At 38.6% G+C, this 14,061-nt stretch overlaps 1 protein-coding gene across 2 annotated transcripts in view; it reads left to right on the forward strand.

The window, feature by feature from the left end:
* The first annotated feature begins 1,676 nt into the window (after positions 1–1,676).
* The window catches only part of SLC25A12 (solute carrier family 25 member 12), a 101,075-nt gene continuing 88,690 nt past the window's right edge, over positions 1,677–14,061 (forward strand). Inside the window, exons 1-2 of one of the 2 annotated variants that reach the window (XM_035007776.1) lie at positions 1,677–1,759; positions 2,706–2,759. In XM_035007776.1, the coding sequence (XP_034863667.1) occupies positions 1,748–1,759; positions 2,706–2,759 (66 nt within the window). In that variant the 5' untranslated portion in view covers positions 1,677–1,747. The remainder of the gene's footprint in view (positions 1,760–2,705; positions 2,760–14,061) is intronic. The other variant, XM_035007775.1, reaches the window with a different exon arrangement.

A 14,061-nucleotide genomic window follows, 5' to 3' on the forward strand; every position in this document is an offset into this window, starting at 1 on the left:
CGCCCCTCAGCTATTTTTTTATTCAAGAAAATTTTCCTTGTGGCTTGGTGCTTATTCCTAGGAATTATTGTGGTGGGCTCTGTTTAAATGTGATGTTGTCTTCCTCTGTAGGAGTGGCCAGTCTGACCCTAAATTTTCACTCCAACAATATAGATTTGGTCAGCAACATGTTCCAATAGGTAATAATTCTTTCATTTTAAATAAATGCCCTCCTTTCCCTTAAGTACTTTTATTCAAACTGAGGAACTTTCGCCTACTAAACAGACATTCTTCCCTTGTAAAGTAATGTAAAATAAACATTTTGAGATTCCTACTTAGAGAAACTTCAGGAAATAAGAGAGAGCAAAGTATCAGGGGCATAACGTGCTAGAATAACAAAATATGAATTTGTAAATCCTTATGTCCAATAGTATTGTTAAAAGAACTTGGAACAAACTGAATAAATAGATGTAATAGTTAAACCAACTGCAGCAGGAAAGCTCATTATAGTACTAGTAACGTAGCATTCCTTATCAACAATTTCCATTTGCCACTCCTCTTTTCCTCATTTCTGTAAACTTGGATACTTAACATAAATATTATGATTAGTGAAACTGGAGAAAAGGAAAGCCTCCTGTTAGATCCAACATTGGAAACTTGAAAGAGGGTGGAGAGGGGTTACAGAACTAAGTGAGATTAAGATAAATCTTATGTTGTTAGCCTTTTTTTTAAAAAACAGGAAGTATGCCTGTAGTCACAAACAAAAGAAATGTACTTAAGGTTGGGGTTTGGGGTCGCATTGACCATCTGTAAGATACTAGAGGTTAGGGACTATATGTTATTTGTTTTTGTATTTTTTACAAGCAAGACTATGTCTGGCATATAATAGATGCCCAGTAAACGTCTGTTGAGTGAATCAATCTGTGGTTCAATATAGTCATAATGGCAAAATTCGGTTTTAGAGACATTATTTTGGTTCAAGGTAGAGATACTACTTAGGCAGGACTGGCAGTGTTTATGTAGGGGCAGATCGGGCCAGGATTCAGTCCCAGACCTGTCAAAGACAAATGGATTGTTTCCATATGCATTTGTGCCCCACCTCATTGCACAAAGGATTTGGGTGATTAGGAGTGTGGAGTGAGCCTACTAATAAAGCTTTATAATAGAAGAAGAATTACAAATATATTAAGCATATTCATCTCATGCCAATTTAAGGACCTATTTATCGTTATGTTTCCTTAGGTTTTCCCCAGAGTGCATGGTCCCCCATCTTTTTTATTGTTAGTATTTGCCATTTGTTGTAATTAATTCATTTATTCATCAATGGGACATGCCATTCGATCCGTCGAAATCTTGCTTAATCTGGATCCCAAGCGTTCCTTTAAGTCTCAGGACAAAACGACTTTGGCTGAAGTCGGTGCCCAAAGCCACATCCACTAAGAGGCCTTAAGAAACCTGGGGCTTTCCCGGCGGCGACTCAGCTGTAGGCAAGCACGCGGCGCGTCGGAATCCCAGGGCTGGCACTCCAGCATTCTCCGTGGGAGGCGCGTCCTCCTCCCCAGCGAGGCAGGCCGCCCGCCCGGGTCCAGCTCCCTTTCTGGCGGGGATTCGGGGCCCTCTTCCCGCCCCGCCCCGGGCTCATTTGCATAGGGACGCGCGCGGCGCCGGCGAGCGGGAAGGCGGGCGCGGCCGGGGAGGCGGCGCGCGCGCGCCCTGACAGCTCGGCCTTGCTCGCTCACTCTGCTCGTCCCCGGCTTCCGAGCACAGCATGGCGGTCAAGGTGACTCCCAACTCTCTGCTGCTGCCTTTATTGCATAAGAGCCATTCCGGGACCTTGCCTTCAGCCCCTCACCTCTCATCATTTTCTTCGTTGCCTGGTTCTTAGATAGCGTATCCTGGGGCTCCAGCTTGTGGGTGGGAGAGCTGTGTGCGACTTGGACTGGAGGGAGAGGATGCCCGGCTGGGGGAGGGGAAGTAGGAGGGATTAGGAGTTGGAGGGGCTTCTGAGGACCACAGGTCGGAGGAGGAAGAGTAGTGTCCTGCTCTAGATGCATGGGATTGTGAGCCCGGACTTGGAGGGCATCAGAAAGGGAGTAGGAGGAAGTGGCATGTAAAGCCGGGGATACCTAAGGCATCTGTGTTTTGCAGTGGGGGAGGGGGTGAGTAATTGAGTAATTTGGGGCTTCAGTGGGGCCTGGGGCAGTGGTTGGCATTTGTGCTGCAGGTGGCAGGATGTCGAAAGTATCTGGAAACATTGTCGCAGCTTTCATATTTTAGCTTGGGTGGAGAAAGAGAGGAGATAATTATTTTCTGGATTGCTTTACATGGGGAAGAAAGGCTGCTAGGCCAGGCGATTAATTTGGGTGTTTCAACTTTCCTGTTGCTCTGTTCTTGATGGCCTCTTGATTTGGAGGTGGCTGGTTGCTATTGTGTTGCTAGTGGATGTGGAGTAAAGTAAGAGATTGATCCTCACTGCCTTCCCTTTCCAGTCCAGAGGAATCTGGGAGATTTGCTATATATTAAGCTCTTCACACCTGTACTTCCCCCCTCTGTAGTCACAGAGCTCCAATTTGACAGGTGTCATCAGTATTAGTTCTTTTGGTTTGTTTTAAACCAAACATCCTTATAAAAGATAAGAGCATTGATTGTTAGTGTCTGAGAACTCTAATCTGAAGAGATTATGTGGTCTCTAGTAAAGTATTAACTGGCTTTTTTTTTTCTTACAGGTGCAAACAACCAAGCGAGGTGATCCCCATGAGTTAAGAAACATATTCCTACAGGTAAATTGGCTTATGTAGCATGCTCTTTTATTGGGACAAAAAAAAAAAAAAAAGTAAATTTAGTGCTTTTCAGGCCTTAACTTTCAGGATTGTTCTATTTTCATTTATTTTTAAAAATATGGATAGACAAATATAGCTTATAATTTAAGGTTTGAATAAAGATTTTCTTTTTTATTAAGGTTTGATAAAATATTTTCCTCAAAATACTGTTTTTTTTTTAACATGACTTAAAATATGTAAAGAAGAACACTAAAAAGAGTTTCTGGCTTCCCTTAAGCACTATGATCAAAATTTTATTTCAAAATGTATTGACACTCTTGTGTAATTACTAGGTATGGTGATTAAATTTCTTTCTTGAAAGTTGCAAGTTTATAGTTTTCCTCCTTATAAGCATTTATGTTATTTGTTACAGAGATAAGAATATTATAGTTATTGTTAATTTGTGTGTGTCTTTTCTCCCTCTACTTATTTATATTCATCAGCTTTTAAGGTTTGTTACAAAATGTTACTGTCTGCAATTCTTGCAAAGATCCACCTTCTGCTAAGTTTCTAAGATCAGCAACTTGGCTGCAGACTTAAAAAGTTGTCTTAGTTTTTTTGTTTTGCTTTCTTTTCTTAAATTTCAGAAGTTCCTCAGGCAGGAAGTTGTACTTAAGAAATAGATGAAAAGGGAGATAAATTAAGGTATTCCACCAAGTACGGTGTTTTTCTCTGAAATATTCTTTTGAAAACTTTCTATTCTGGAGCTGCGTTCTTATATAGAAACTTTGACCTTGGGCAGGTCCCTGCTGGGTATTTGTTTCCTCTGGAAAAGGAGAGGTTGATCTCCAAGGTTCCTTCCAACTCCAGAAGTCTATGATTCTATATTAGGAACAGATTCTAACATATGCTGATCAGCCTGGAATAGATGACATTTTTATCTGAGGCATAGATTGCTTAAGCTTTTGTTGGGGAGGAGGCTGCCTAGATGACCATACATATGTGTAGTTCATGAAAAAGAATTAGCAAAAATTGGAATCTTAAATTTTACAAAATCTGATAAAGGGAAGCATCATTTCCAGAACGTAAGTAATTGTAATAGAAATGATCTATTTATGGCTTGAAACCTTTATTCCTCACAAGTGTTCTTGAAAATAATGGAAAAACATGTCAGTATTAACCGCACCGTATACTTAGTTGTTCTGTGAAAAGTTCGTGTGATATAGTTAATTTTTTCTAGATTAAGTAGATATGGAAGAAATCAGTTGAAAGATGCATGATGTAGTGAAGGTGTCAGGAACGGTGGGTTCAATTCCCTGACCTGCCTTTGATTGTTATACCTGTAGGCTACCTGTCTGGCCTTTCTGGGCTTCACCTTCATATGTGGGATTCAGTGGGGCGTCAGGAAATGGAAATTGAGGTCCTTTCAGCTTTAAAAATCTTAGGGAGTGGCGCCTGGGTGGCGCAATCAGTTAAGCGTTGGACTCTTGATTTTGGCTCACGTCTGATCTCAGGGTCATGAGACTGAGCCCCATGTCAGGCTCTGCTTTCCGTGGGGAGTTTGCTTGAGTTCCTCTTCCCCTACCCCCTGCTCTCTCTTTCTCTAAAATTAAATATCTTTTTTTTTTTTAAAGATTTTATTTATTTGACACAGAAAGAGAGACAGTGAGAGCAGGAACACAAGCAGGAGGAGTAGGAGAGGGAGAAGCAGGCTTCCCGCCGAGCAGGGAGCCCAATGCCAGGCTCCATGTGGGGCTCGATACCAGGACCCTGGGATCATGACCTGAGCCGAAGGCAGATGCTTAATGACTGAGCCACCCAGGCCGGGGGGGGCAGGTAATATTTTGAAAGCTAGAGGTATATGAGGGGCTAATGGCAGCTGTGTTTGTTAAGTTAAAGGAAAAAAATCTAGTTACTTAGGTGATGAAAAAAAGTGCCTTTACACTGTAACTACCTAGAACATTTGGCCAGTGAGTTTGGATTTGAAACAGTAGGGAGGCCTATCGGTTTCTGAGTGAGCAAATTGAAGTGGTGAATTCTGACAGCTCTTTGTGTATGTTGGATAAAGTGTGGAGAGGTTGGAAGTAGGTAGGGAGATCAGCTAAGAGGCTATTGAAATAATACATGTGGGAGATAATGATCTGGAGTGGCTGATGGCTGGGGAAAAGGAAAGGAAGGACAATACCAGGGACTTTGTAAGGATGAATCCATTGAATTTGGTATTAAATATAAAAGTAAAGGAAGAAGTAGTGAATCTGGATAGATGTTAATTGATAAGGCATCCATTTTGGGATTTTTTGGGGGGGGGAGCAGTTTAAGTTGGGTTGTTAAATAAATATGTCCCATTATGTTGAATCTGTCAGGTTTGGGGAGAGACAAATTTATACAGGTGGTAGATAAATCCTTGTGGTGATGGGATTAAATATAAAAGAAACAAGACCAGGAATAAGGGACTGATTTATAAGTGATATCCACAATTGAAGTGGGAAGGAGGAAGAGGAGAACTAGGGAGAATCGTCCCAATGGAATTTAAAGTAGTTTCAAAAAGATGTAGTCAAAGATTAAAATATAGGTTATTGTTATTAGTATAATTTGTTATAATTTTGGTAGGATTTTGGGGCCGCTTGAGTTTAGGATCATTTGAGCTGTTTAAAGACTACAGAGAATATTTAATTTTGAATTTTGGAATACAATTGAAAGCTTTTTTTTTAAAAAAAAGATTTTATTCATTTGTGTGTGAGAGAGCACGCATGCGCTCACGAGTTTGGGGAAGGGTAGAGGGAGAGGGAGAAGCAGACTCCCTGCTGAGCAGGGAGTCTTATGTGGGGCTCAATCCTAGGATCCCAGGACCCGAAGATTGTGACCTGAGCCGAAGGCAGATGCTTAACCATCTGAGCCACCCAGGTGCCCCTAATTGAAAGCTGTTTTTTGTAAAATTTAGATTAACTCTCTAATTCACAAATACTCATTTGTTTTTGTCATCAGCAAAATATTCCTCTTTGAAAGTGCTGATCTCTCTATATTTAATGGAATTACGTGTGCAAGTTTGTGAGAAAGGCTTTATAAAAGTAAAGCGCATTAACATTTTGAATATAGGGACATAGGCTTATTTTTTCTGTGCTCATTGCTTCTCAAATTTTGATGAGCTATATTTTCAATTAAAAAAAAGAACAATAATATTCACTTGGATTCTGCTTTTTCCTGTCCCCTACAAGTTCATGAAATTGTAGTACAACAAATGAATTGGTATGTGTTAGATTGTGCTATAATTTTACAATCGGTTGTCAAGTTAAGATCTTACTATTACTGTCTTTACAACTGTCATTTCTTGATTTATCTCTTCTTTTACCTCTCTCACCCACACACTATCATTGACCCAATTTTGCTACATCAGAAATACACAGTAGCAAAAGGAGACAATAGAAGCAATGAAGAAGGAGGTAAGGTGAGGATAACAGGAATGTCACAGGCTGTTTGTTATAAACCTGACAAACTTCAAAATGAGGAGTTAATCTAGTCTATGCTTTGTGGCAAAGTAGGTTTATCAAAAACTGTTTTAAGTGAATTGTTTGTCAAGGTCTCTTTTTTCAGTTGGTAGACTTTTTGTTGTTTATCAATGTATTGTATGGTAAAAGCAACACATGTTGAGACTATCATTACATATGTTAGACTAGAAACATGGTGCAATATAGAACTCAAATATTATTTCCATCCTGTTCTTTTTCTTTTTTTTTTTTTTGAAGATTTTATTTATTTATTTATTTGAGAGAGAGCAAGAGCACAAGCAGGGGGAGGAGTGGAGGGAGAGGGAAAGATACAGATTCTCTGCTGAGCGTGGAGCCTGACATGGGACTCGGGCCCAGGACCCTGAGATCATGACCTGAGCTGAAGTCAGATGCTTAACGACTGAGCCACCCAGGTGCCCCACCCTGTTCTTTTTCTCATTATCACCAATGTAACAATGAAGATCATATCCCATATAAAAATTATGAAAATTCATTTTCTTCTGTGTTATTTTAGAGAAGAAGTGGAAGAAGATGCTGCTAATATAAAGCAAAGAGTGATTCTTCCTTAGGGATTTTATGATAACATTTAATTTTTAATTGAAAGAAATATCCTTTTATTCAATAAATAATTTGTTTACATATTACGTATTTATTTATTTTGGGCAGTAACCTGGAGCTGAGAAGGGAGTTAAGCAGGACACACTTCCACTTTGTTGAATAGGTATTAGGGCTATGTTTTCGGAAGCATGGAATGTGGATTACAAATGATAACATCTACTGAGGCTCAATGTGGAGGAAAAAGGTGCTCTCACAGGGTATTTGTGGAAACAAAGACTCTTTGGAAAGCAATCTGGCGATAGTTTAAAATAGAAAGAAGATACCATTTGAACAAACAATCCAACCTTTGGGATATTTATCCCAGAGAAATAAAAATACTCATAAGAATATCTATGTACAAGGGGCGCCTGGGTGGCTCAGTTGGTTAAGTGGCTGCCTTCAGCTCAAGTCACGATCATAGGGTCCAGGGATCTAGTCCTGAATCAGGCTCCCTGCTCAGCAGGGAGTCTGCTTGTCCCTATCCCTCTGCCCCTCTCCCCTGCTTGTGCGGGCATACTTGCATTCTCTCTCTCTCAAATAAATAAAATCTTAAAAAAAAAAAGAATATGTATGTACAGCGTTGTTAGTTGCAGTACTCATTTGTTCCTTGAGGGAAAAAAAGTAAGAAATGAGAAATGTTATCAAAGGGGAGTAGTAGAAAAATTATGGAATAACCAGCCCATGGAAAATTATGCAGAACTAAAAAGAATGAGTTAGGCCTATTTCAGCTGATTTAGAGAGATATCCAATGTACTATTAAGTGAGATAAGAAAGATGTAAATAAGTGTATATAGCATGATTATAGTTTTCTAAAAGTCATTTTGTATATGTTGTATTTATATTTACACATATATATGCTTATAGAAGAATTAGGGGAAAATAAAAACAAAGTCTTGATGTATATGTATTAGATTTTGATCAAGTGAATAATTTAAAAAGTAAGAATTTAGCAGTTCAGAACCTGAAGTTAAAAGAGGACTTCCCAGACTAAATTGGGTTGAATAAACCCAGTATGAGACACACAAAAGGGTATCTGACTGATTAAGTTTTCACCAGTTCTTTATAATGTGGGCATTGAAGATGATAGCCTTTATCTTTTTTTTTTTTTTTTAAGATTTTATTTATTTATTTGTGAGAGAGAGAATGAGAGACAGAGAGCACAAGAGGGAGGAGGGTCAGAGGGAGAAGCAGATTCCCTGCCGAGCAGGGAGCCCGATGCGGGACTCGATCCTGGGACTCCAGGATCATGACCTGAGCCGAAGGCAGTCGCTTAACTGACTGAGCCACCCAGGCGCCCCAAGCCTTTATCTTTAGTATATTATTTTAAAATATTTTATTTTTTTAATTATTTTTTAAAGATTTTATTTATTTATTTGACAGAGAGACACAGCGCAAGAGAGAACATAAGCAGGGGGAGTGGGAGAGGGAGAAGCAGGCTCCCCGCTGAGCAGGGAGCCCGATGCGGGGCTCGATCCCAGGACCCTGGGATCATGACCTGAGCCGAAGGCAGACGCCTAACGACTGAGCCACCCAGGCACCCCCAAAATTTTATTTATTTATTAGAGAGAGACACAGCGAGAGAGGGAACACAAGCAGGGGGAGTGGGAGAGGGAGAAGCAGGCTTCCCACTGAGCAGGGAGCCCAATGTGGGGCTCGATCCCATGACCCTGGGATCGTGACCTGAGCCGAAAGCAGATGCTTAACAACTGAGCCACCCAGGCACCCCTATCTTTAGTATATTAGTACTTGCCATAAACTATATAGAGTTTTCATTAAAAAAAAAAAAAGGGTTAGGCATTAAGGGCATACTCACACCATAGACTTTATCCTTGAGTCAACTGAAGGATTGAAAAATAATTGAAAAGATGAGAAAATTAGTGTTATTAAATGCATGTTGTGTTCTATGACCCATCAATATATTTTTAATTGTCTACCATGTGCCAGGCTAGGCATTGTGCTAGGTTCTACCTTTATAGATTTTAAAGATTTTTTTTAAAAAAATGTATTTATTTGTTGGGGGGCGAGAAAGCAATCATGAGCCAGGAGGAGAGGCAGGGCGAAAGGGAGAAGCAGACTCCTCACTGAGCAGGGAGCCTGCTGTGGGGCTTGATTTTGACCTGAGCCAAAGGCAGATACTTAACTGACTGAGCCACCCAGGTGCTCCTACCTTTATAGATTTTAGATAGAGGATTTCAGTGAAGGTAAAACCTCACGTTCTAGGTCGTTGTGAGATAGACAATAGTAAAGCCCACAGACTTGGAAAAAAAAACAAAAAGCAGCTGCAGAAGGTGATAAGTCTGATAAGGAAATAAACAGAATGATGGAAAAGGCCATCATTTTTCAAGGGGTGGTCAGGAAAGACCCCTGAGGAGGTGATACTAGAGATGAGACTAAAAGGTGGGCAGAGAGAATTCTGAACAGAGGGCTCACAAGTCTAAAGGCCTAGACAGAGATAAGGGTTTGTATGTTTGGCAAACAGAAAGCGGGCCAGTGTGCCTGAAGTGTCAGTTAGTGAGGGAGTGAATGGCCAGTAAGAGATGAGGCTGAAGGAGAGCCGTATCAGGCACGGCCTTGTTTGCAGGCCACAGAAGAGTTTGGATTTTTTTTTTTAAGAGCGTTGTTGAAACTACTGAAGGTCTTTCACCTTGGAAGTGGAATAATTCAGTTTACATTTTGAATAGATCATATTTAAGTAGATCATATTGACCTATTATATAAGCTTTCTTATACATTTCTGTGCTTTCTTATGGATGACGGCTTTGAGTAGACTGTGAGCCTTCCTATTTAATTTCCTCCTGTCCCTGGGGTTCTTAGACTACCTTGAGTGAGGCCTCACTGACTCCTTTTCATCCAGAAGACCAGTAGCTGGAGCCTACAATGGCTTTGTAGTCTGATCTGGATTTGAGTCCTTATTTGCTCCCTTTTTGCAGTATTACTGTAGGCATTTACATTAGCTTTGGAGTCTGTTTCCTCATCTGTCTGAGAAGGGATAACTACACCTAGCGCATAGGGATGTTATAAAGATTAACTAAGTTAATTTGTAAATGATGCCTGACACATGGTGCTTAGTTCCTTGTTCCCTTCCTTTTCTTCTAAGATGAGATGAAGACTTTTCTTTCCTGAATAAGATCTGAGACCCTGTCTTTCCAAGATAACTGTGCTGGACCTATAAAGTGACTAAGATGTTAATATGTGTTTATGATTATGTATGTAATCAGCTAATTACTCACATTCTTGAGACATACACCTGAAGATCTTTACAAATCCCCACATTCAGAAATACCGCCATAAGAGGTGACTTCTCTCAAGTTTATAGGTTCTGAGAAGGGATATAGCCATGGTCTAAGATTGAGAGACTATGAAAGATGTGTACAGAGTTGTTTTTGGAAACTTCAGCTGCTCAGTCTGGACCAGAGAAGAAATAATAGTCCAAGTAGGCTCTGAAATACCAAGACACAGACCTAAAAGAGACTTGTAACTCATTCTTCAGTGTGTAACTTAAAAATCATTTCCTTGTGCTGTCCAGCTCTCTTTTACTTAATATTACTGAAGTTTCTGAAGCATCATTCACTGAAACCGGTGCCATAGCCACTATTGGGCTTCTAGAATGTGCCATTGCTTACTTACTGAATCACTATTATGTGTCAGGCACTATTGTAAGTATTCTATACAAATCTTTATAGTTAATCCTCAAAACAACTCTATAAGATAGGAACCATTAATATTCCCATTTTCATAGATGAGGAAACTGAGCCCTAGAAGGGTTAAGTAACTTGATCAAGGTTATACAGTAAATGGAAGAGACTTGCTTTATGTATTTCAAAGCAACTTGGCTTTTTTAGTTAATATTGTTTGGAGATAGGGGTATGTTAGTACATATAGAATCATCTCATTCTTTTTCTGTCTTTTAAAAAGTCTTTTTTAATTATGGAAAATTTTAAACCTGTATACAGTTAGAGAAAATAGTATAATGAATTACCATATATCCATCACTCAGCTTCACCAACTGTTATGGCTGATCTTGCTTCATCTGTATTGCAGCTGCATTGGATTATTTTGAAGCAATTCCCAGACATTGTATCACTGCATACACAAATACTCTAGTATCTCTAAAGGTGATGACTCTGAAAATCATCAAACCATAATTCGATTATTACAGGTAAAAATATTCCTTAATAATGTGGATTTCCATTCAGTGTTGAAATTTCCCTGATTGTTTCATTTTTTAAAGTTGTTTTATTAAAATCAGGATCCAAGCCATGTTCATACATTACATTTGTTTGATCTGTCTCTTAAATCTTTTAATATTTTCCACTCCCTACCAGGATAAAGGTCCTTCTATCTCTGTGGCAAAAATCTTGGTATTTAATCAAAGCTTACCAACATTAAAGCATTCTGTCCCCCTAGGAGCTGCACCTTGATTGTCAAAGACATGATTTGCTCAGGCTTACAAATATATATGCTCCTTGTATGTTCCCATGGTTACTTAGACCAAGAGATTGAAGTATTATTTTAAGAACAATGCAAATTAATTATACAACTTAATCTGTCCTGAGAAGCATTCTAGTTTGAGTTATTGAGTTCTCTGGGGTCATTATTTTATTTCCAAGGTTTTTGGCCATTTTGAGGGGAAAATTGTTTTGGTAGACCTCATTTATTATGGTAGTTTCAGTTGATTTCAGTGATTAACAAGGGTCTTGTACCTCCATGCTCTGTTAGGACTTGCATTTTTTAGTAGCCGACAGTAGGACTTGATATAATGGACAGTAAAAATACATATACTGAAGCAAAAAGAAAAATAAGCACATAATATTTCATGGAAACAAGCTGAGTTAGAAAGCAGACTTTTGGAGAACTTTTTTTGTAAAATCAAATAGAAGGTTTGATTCTCGTGTTTGTGAAATATGCAACAGAAAGTGCTAGTTAAAATTAGATGGATGGGACACCTGGGTGGCTCAATCAGTTAAGTGTCTGCCTTTGGCTTGGATCATGATCCTGGGGTCCTGGGATTGAGTTGTGCATCGGGCTCCTTGCTCAGTGGGGAGCCTGCTTCTCCCTCTGCCTACCACTCCCCCTGCTTGTTCTCTCTCTCTCTCTCTCTCTTTCACTCTGACAGATAAATAAATAAAATCTTATAAATAAATAAATAAATAAAATTAGATGATAAAATTACCTTTTCCTAATGCATGTGTAGTTGATTTTAGTAAATATCAAAAAAATTTTGCATTGCTAATTAAAATCTTTTAAAAAATTGGCCATATGTGTTAAAAGTATTTTTTCTTACTAAAGTATTACTTATGATAGATGAATTCCACATTGTATTGTTGTAACAGGGTTTGTGTGTCAGACCCATTGCAGTTTGCTCCTCATGGAGAGTGCTCGTGTAGTGAAAGGGCATACATTCCTGACTAAATTTGGCTTCCGTTAGGAGTAAGAGCAGTAAAAGTGAAGGACAGCAAGAGGATTAACTTTGTATGCTCAGCTCTTCCATTGTTAATGTATTCATTTTTATACATGGGAAATGCTTTATGTGATATCTGTAATTACCAAACTTTGTGACATTGTCATTTGAGAGTTGCTGAAATTAAAAGGATATTGAGATCTGAAAAATGTCAGTTCATCTCCGTTGGAACAAAGTCATGGAGCAACAGTGTGTTTTAACTCATATTACAGCCCCATGTTAGATAAGCAGAGATGAAGCTGGCTAGACCAGTTAGGACCGATGTGGTAAACCCAAGAATAGTGGAAGCCACCCCCAAGGAAACCTTGGTTTGGAGGAAGATGAAGAGTTAGAACACTAACTCCTTCATGCTTGGGCAAAAGCAGAATAATTAAATAAGCAAAGGAGGGAAATTGGGACCCTATGCTTTTCTGTGTTTCTAAGCATTTTAGAAGAACTACAGTATTTCAATATGCATTAGTTTTACAATTCCAGGTACTTTGGTGTTCAAGATCTCATTTTTTCCCTTACATCAAGACAGCTATCTTTCTGTACTGTTTTATTAGAGAAGAGGCTCAAAGAAGCTATGTTTCACTCAAGAAATCGCACAGGAGATTAGAACTCGTTTTCTGACCCTGGTTTTGGTGTCCATCATGCTATCGTCTCTGAGCTATGTGAGGGTAGGAATTATGTTTTTGTGATCTTTGCATCCCTAGTACCAGGCATAGTGTCTAGCACACAATCGCTACTTGATAAATGTTTTTTAAGTAAATGCAAAATGACCGGAAGATTTGAAATTAGCAGATTTTAAGTAGTGCCTCTAAATATATTACCTTGGTTTTGGTGTGCATACTTAAAAAGAAAATCCTTGATACAACTATGCTTTTTAAAAAGTAATCCGCTTTATAGTTATAGCAGATCAGAATTTTTCTTTATAATCTCTGGAAAGTCCTTTAGACATAAAATATCAAAGGATCTATTTGTCTTTGAACTTAAACCATTTTAACAGGTAATTTGTATCATTTAGACTGTTTGGGTTTTTTACTCATTTGTGTCATTGAATTTTATGTTAACCTTCTTTTCCTCTTTACTCAATAGAAATTTAGGATTGTGTGAAAACTCTTTGTAAAGTCTGCTTTATAGTAACCTGTAATATAGGTTGAAATTTGGTAAATAGGTAAAGGAGTTAGTTACTACTGTCTAACTTGCTTCAGTCAAGTAAGACCTTGATATGTTGATCTATTGGCTTGGTAGGCAAAATATTTCTAGATAACATGATCTCATTTGGAGCTAGAGGTAGTTCAGTGTAAGTACAGTAGTGTAAGTACATATATCTATATGTGAAACCCTACCATCTTTCATCAGCAATAAAGATTCTAATCTTTCATTAAGATCCATTTTATTTCTCAATCTTCAGAATGTAAAGACTTTTTCAAGCACATGTGAACTACACTCAATGTAAATTTAAATATTTCTGGAAATGTCAAATCTATGTGCACCTTTACATTCCAAAACTTGAGTTGGATTTGGAAAAAGTTTAATCAAGAAAATGTCACTATTTCTGTTTGGATACTGTCAGCTACTTCTTGTCAATGTCTTTCATGTGTCCTTGACTTCCTGCCCAAGAGGGATTTACAACTGCTTAAGAGACATCTTTGAAATGGCAAATGATTAACTCTAAAATTATTTGGAGTATGGATATAATATTTGGTCAATTTCATTTAAAGTAATTTTGGTTCACTCTTTGAAATGACAGGAACAAAATGGAAATGATATTATG

The sequence above is a fragment of the Mirounga leonina genome, unplaced genomic scaffold, assembly GCF_011800145.1.
Source record: "Mirounga leonina isolate KUSES-001 unplaced genomic scaffold, KU_Mleo_1.0 Mir_151, whole genome shotgun sequence".
Taxonomy (NCBI): domain Eukaryota; kingdom Metazoa; phylum Chordata; class Mammalia; order Carnivora; family Phocidae; genus Mirounga; species Mirounga leonina.